Source organism: Geotrypetes seraphini, chromosome 10, assembly GCF_902459505.1.
Source record: "Geotrypetes seraphini chromosome 10, aGeoSer1.1, whole genome shotgun sequence".
Taxonomy (NCBI): Eukaryota; Metazoa; Chordata; class Amphibia; order Gymnophiona; family Dermophiidae; genus Geotrypetes; species Geotrypetes seraphini.
In genome coordinates, this window is record NC_047093.1 from 11,156,515 (window position 1) to 11,162,514 (window position 6,000).

The following is a 6,000-nucleotide window of genomic DNA, read 5'->3' on the forward strand; positions in this document are numbered from 1 at the left end:
TTTTCTCTGCGTACAGCGTGCTTTGTGTTTTAAAAATTTTATTGTTGGTAGATCATTTTGACTTGGCCACAAAGGTAAGGGGGAGGGAGGGGAGCTGCTGAAAGAGTCTACCTTGACGTGGTTGCAGGCTTACAAATCTTTTGGTCAAAGAGTGCGGCGACAGAGAAAAGTATGTGTGTATTCGGCCCATGAATTAAATCATTAAAACATTATAAATTGCCAATAAATTGAAATGAAAACCAAAGGATTGTGAATCAAATTGATTCTCTGACAATACAAAGATTCCAACCTTTAAAAATGATGTTACATAGTTCAGGCAACTTTATAAAGAGTTTTTAGATACTAAAATCTTGTTATTAAGGTTTAATTGACGTGCTGGCACTTTGAGGAAATTCTTTGGTTTTGTGCGGCAGTTTGGGCACTCGGGCTCAAAAAGGTTAGCCATCACTGCCCTAGACTCTTTTGGATGGGCACCTGGATAAGCCATTGGCTCTTTTTCTGTTTACTGAAGTTAAACGTGGAAGAAATAGGGTCAACAGACGTCATTCTCATTAAGTTTCAAGTTTAATTAAATTTTAATATACTGACTATCGATGTGTACCTGGCCGGTTTACAAAGCTTAAAAAGGTTAAAATAAATTTTTGTAGGGGGGTAGGAGAGGGAAATGTGAACATTAAATAGACAAATTACAAATACAAACATGAGTTTGAGGGTAATGGAGGGGGGTTAATAATTACATCATTAAATACAAATTAATTAAAGGGGGGATAAAACACCAGGAATGGGGATCGCTTCTTAAAAGCAGTTCGTGTAATATACTTTGATGTCACCTAGATCTTGTGAATTAAAACGTTAGCTTCTTGTCAATGTTCAAAACATGATTACGCCTGCCCAATAGCTGTCTGATATGTAACGCAGCTAATATTGCAATGAGAAATAAAAGTCTGTCATTAATTTTGTGTTTGTTTTCAGGAACTTAGCGATAGGAATTGGAATTCAGAATTTCCCAGAAGGCCTGGCGGTGAGCCTTCCTTTACATGGGGCCGGTGTTTCCACATGGAGAGCCTTTTGGTAAGGAGAATCGCTGCAAGCTGTCTGTGTGCTCTTGGTGTCTTCCCCCCACCCTCTTGCCCCGACCCCCTAAAAAATATCCCTGGTGTCTTAACAGCACTCGCCTCCCTCCTATTCCAACCTCCTCCCACCAAAAAAAAAATTCCCTTATATGGCACACTGACCCCCCCACCCCACCCTGGAAAAGGGTGCTATCATCTGGAAGGTGATGAGGCTGAAGGCAGGAGTGAGCGGGCATCGTTCTTGCTTCATTTTAGGGTATGGGATGTTGAGGGAGGGGCTGGACAAGGGATTCCCAGTAGATCAGGGTTGTCAAAGTCCCTCCTCGAGGGTCGCAATCCAGTCGGATTTTCAGGATTTCCCCAATGAATACGCATGAGGTCTATTTGCATGCATTGCTTTCATTGTATGCTAATAGATCTCATGCATATTCATTGGGGAAATCCAGAAAACCCGACTGGATTGCGGCCCTCAAGGAGGGACTTTGACACCCCTGCAATAGATGCAGGAACTGTTTTTTGTTTTTTAAGTCAGGTGGGGGACAGGGAAGCGTGCCACTGGAAACCACAAACTTGCTTTGTTCCTTATTGTCTGCCATGAACACCTGGATTGAACCTTCCTACTGACCTGCTGAGTAAATGATGGCTTTTCACTTCAATTTCTTTAAAGGTATGGGCAGTTAAGTGGCATGGTGGAACCCTTAGCTGGGATTTTTGGTGCTTTTGCCATTGTGTTGGCCGAACCACTCCTCCCCTATGCCTTGGCTTTTGCTGCCGGGGCGATGGTCTATGTGGTCGTAGATGACATCATCCCAGAAGCGCAAACCAGGTAGGAGAGGTTCTGCTTTCTGCTAAGCTCTATCCAGAGCAGTCTATATTTTAAAAGCTTCCTTTTGATAATGAACAAACTGGACTATATACCCCTGAATAAATCGGGAGTGATTTTAAAAAGATTAGAGTTACTTTATATCTGTCTCCGATTGCAACAGAGTGAGCTAAATGTTTTAGTTTGAAGACTGTGTGGGAACCATTTCTTGAGGGAAAGCAGTTTAAGACCTACCAAACAGACCCTACTCAGAAAGGCCTAAAATGATCAAAATGTGCTCACTAGAAAGGAAAAAGGGATATGCTACAAACTTTCTTCATAGAAAGGAAAGATGATGATATCAACAGAAAAGAAGGTGGGCTTAGAGGAAATATGACTCTACGAACTAGTAGACAAAATAATAAAGATCCCCAAACTGCACGGTTTGGAACAGTTATTTTTTTCCAGAGTTATACACTTGCCCTCCCAGACGAGCTACAAAGCCTTCAAGCTACTTTGGAGGTGATACAATAGGGTCATGGCCAAGAACAAGGGTGGGAAATGAAGAGCGAGCAGACGGGGGACTACGTAGGTAGAGTGGATGAACTCAAAGATCCCGATGTGCTGTTATAATAAATCTTCAAAGGGAGATTTCACTTGTTACATATGTTGGGCTAACATTTGTTAAAGGCGAGACCTAGGGTGTCTACAATTCATAGAACTGACAATGTATAGACCAGTGGTTCTCAACCCTGTCCTGGGGGATTTCTAGCCAGTTAGGTTTTCAGGATAACCCTAATGAATTTGCATGAGAGATTTGCATGCCTGTCTCCTCCATTATATGCAGATCTCTCTCATTAGCGTTATCCCGAAAACCCAACTGGCTGGGGGTCCCCCAGGACAGGGTTGAGAACCGCTGGTATAGACTGTCGACTGTCTTTTCGGCTTGAAGTGGTGAAGCATCTCTCTCGTTCTTTTCGCAGTGGAAACGGAAAGCTGGCTTCTTGGACCTCAATTCTGGGCTTTGTTGTAATGATGTCTCTGGATGTGGGCCTGGGCTAGTGAGAAATCCTCCTTCCGGAAGCCCCAGGATCGTTTTAATGGGAGCAGTGATTGTCTTGGAGTATAACTGGGAAAATCTTTTTTTTAAATTATTTCCTCCTATTTTTCCTCAACTTCTAGTTTGTCTTTCTCCAAATTCGTGTTAACTCTTGGCCGATATGCTGGATCTGTTTCAAGCGCACGCTACCACATGGATTCTGACTTTTCTTAAAGACTATAAATGAGATAATGAGGCGTTTGAAGTGTAAAGCTGTTAGGCAGGGTCAGTATCCTCCCGTATGGTCTTAACTCATCGTTGTGACAAGGCCTTCTCAAAGCCGCATTAGTATCCTCACTGTCCAAGACTGTCTGTACTTGAACTGGGTGCTTGAGGTTGGCCAGATGAAAAGTGCCGACTTCCCCTCATCACCCTCATTTACTCGACTGCATTAGGTACTTCACACCAGCTTTAACACAGCTGCCACAGAAACAGGAGCATTCGCCTTGCTGCTAACACGCAGTGCATGGCCTGCGCATGATCATAGAGCAGCTCATGGCACCTCCAGTGGCGTGGTAGTGATTGAAATGAGGGTCATGCTCCAACTTTGCCTCCTCATGCTTGTTTAATACAAACCTTTAAAGCATTTTAGTAAATGTGTCCGATAGAGGCTGACTGACTGAAAACTGGCAATTTTGGTTCTAGCCGAAACCGAATCTGTGGGTTGGTTTCAACTGTAACTGATAATGGCCCCGCTACCCACCACTCGGCTGCAAGCCAACCTCCCTCTACTTCCCTGACAGAAAATGTTCCTTCCCTGGGCCACTCACCACTCCGCTCTCCTCCCATCCCCTCCCCCCCGTCCTACCTTGTAAAGGTCCTGGTGGTCTAGTGGTCAGGAGCATCCCGAGGGTCAAGACCGCTTTTTGGAACTGGGAATTGTCTGAGTAACAGCAACTGGCTCCTCGGGCCATTCCCAATTCCAAAATGACAGCTGCGCCCTTTCCACGAGAAGTCGTCAGCTGACGGAAACAGGAGCAACTTGGGATGCTCCTGTCCCAAAGACACCACTAGACCACCAGGGCCTTTACACAGTAGGCTTGGGAAGGAGAATAGAGTGGGGGGCAGCCCGGGTGGGTGGGGGGGGAGGGGAGAGGTTGGATCGTGACAGCGGTGGAGGGTGCTGAATCTGAAACTGAAATTTGGTCAGCCTCTAAGGCCCCAAAGTGATGGACTATAAAAATCAATCCATCCTTTATTATTCCATGCACCGTGGTTGAAGCAGAGAGTCTGATTGGTAAAGCATGTGGTCATGTGATCAGCGCCCAGCGAGTCAAATGGACCGCAGCAGTTTAAGCATTTCTGGGTCATCATTCCTATTGTGGAACTTGAGCCCCCCCTGTGTTCTGCGACTCTGAGCCTTTGTAAATAATATTCCCTAAGTACGCCAGCCAAAACTCCTTTGGTAAAATGGAGCGAGCCAGGATCCAGATCGGTCATTCACATTTTGTTTGGTGACATCTTAAGAGGATTATTTACAATTCTTGTCATGAAGGAAAGTACGATATGGGAGAGACCTGTCTAGATGGAACACCCTGGGGTCAATATTCACAGTAATTTAAACAGCCGGAAGCAGCTTTTGGCCATTTAAATCGCTCATCCAGGGCTAACCAGGCAAATTCATCGGCACTTGACAGTGTCACTGAAAATGCCCACCTAAGCTGGAACCAGCTGTTTTGTGGGCATTCCCAGGGTGCAGCTGGCACTTGGCCGGTTACGTCTGATATTCAGCACTTGGACTAGGGGATAACCGCATAAATCGTACAGCGTAGAACACTGTCTAATTTTTATGCAGCTGAATATCACACTTAACCAGCTACGTTTTCACTGCCTGCTTATACCTGAAAATTTACTGCCCGAGGCCGGACATGACCCGGCATTGGGAGCAAGGCCGGGAGTGATCAGCGAAACGCTGACTGCAGCCGGCTGAATATTTACCTCTGTGGGGCAAACGCACAGACGTGGCTCAGGTAATGTTTCTCCAACATGCTGGAAGGCGAGATGCAGCCCCAGGAGGTGGTATCAGAAGGCATTTGGGACCCAGCTGCTCCCGCTTCCACTGTGGGCCCCCTCTCTCCGTGCATGGGTGAAGGCAGCAGTGCAGGGGGACACGGTTCATAGACAACGGCGCGAAAGACAAAGGCGGGGCCGGACAATTGAGCGCAGCGCGGAGGCGCGCGCCGCTCAAAATTACTGTTTTTAGGGGCTCCGACGGGGGTTTTTGTTGGGGAACCCCCCCACTTTACTTAATAGACATCGCGCCGGCATTATGGGGGTTTGGGGGTTGTAACCCTCCACATTTTACTGTAAACTTAACTTTTTCCCTAAAAACAGGGAAAAAGTGAAGTTTTCAGTAAAATGGGGGTTACAACCCCCCACAACGCCCCCACAACGCGGCGCGATGTCTATTAAGTAAAGTGGGGGGGTTCCCCCCACGCCCCTCCGTCGGAGCCCTAAAAACAGTAATTTAGAGCGGCGCGCGCCTACGCGCTGCGCTCAATTGTCTGGGCGCGCCTTTGTCCCAGTGCGCTTTTGATCTGACACCGGGGGACACTACTGCTGGCCCCCAACTTTTAACTGTCCGTCAGGTGAGGAGGAGGTCCTTGGCTGGTGGGGCTTGAGGATCCCTAGCAGCTCAGGTATTTCTTTGGGTTGGGGGGTTAGCATCTCGAACAGATGGGGAAGGAGAGATGGGGTAGCCTTAATTCCTCTGAAGAAACAGATTCCAATCCTAAAATGTATTACATGTCATGGCAAAAGGCAGGCTGGGGAGATAGTCTGACATTTTATGCTTTGATTGGGGACAGTCCATCACGACTAGAGATTTGAAGGCTTGGACAAAAACAGAAACCTGGAGGGGAACAAACTCCATTATTTGCACTTCAGGCTTTAGGCAATGGATTTTGTCCGTCCCGTCCCCCCAAGTCTAAGCTTTTACAAGATCTCCAGCAGATGACTTAGTCCATGCATGTTTCCTTAGTGAGCAGTCATCAATCAAAACGGAATAGTTTATCAGATCACTAATT

The 6,000-nt window shown here is 46.4% G+C and overlaps 1 protein-coding gene across 2 annotated transcripts in view; it reads left to right on the forward strand.

Annotated features, from left to right (window-relative positions):
• The window catches only part of SLC39A11 (solute carrier family 39 member 11), a 549,521-nt gene extending 544,368 nt beyond the window's left edge, over positions 1-5,153 (forward strand). For both annotated transcript variants that reach the window (XM_033962153.1, XM_033962155.1), the window contains exons 8-10: positions 973-1,071; positions 1,741-1,899; positions 2,859-5,153. In XM_033962153.1, the coding sequence (XP_033818044.1) occupies positions 973-1,071; positions 1,741-1,899; positions 2,859-2,937 (337 nt within the window). In that variant the 3' untranslated portion in view covers positions 2,938-5,153. The remainder of the gene's footprint in view (positions 1-972; positions 1,072-1,740; positions 1,900-2,858) is intronic.
• The last annotated feature ends 847 nt before the right edge of the window (positions 5,154-6,000 follow it).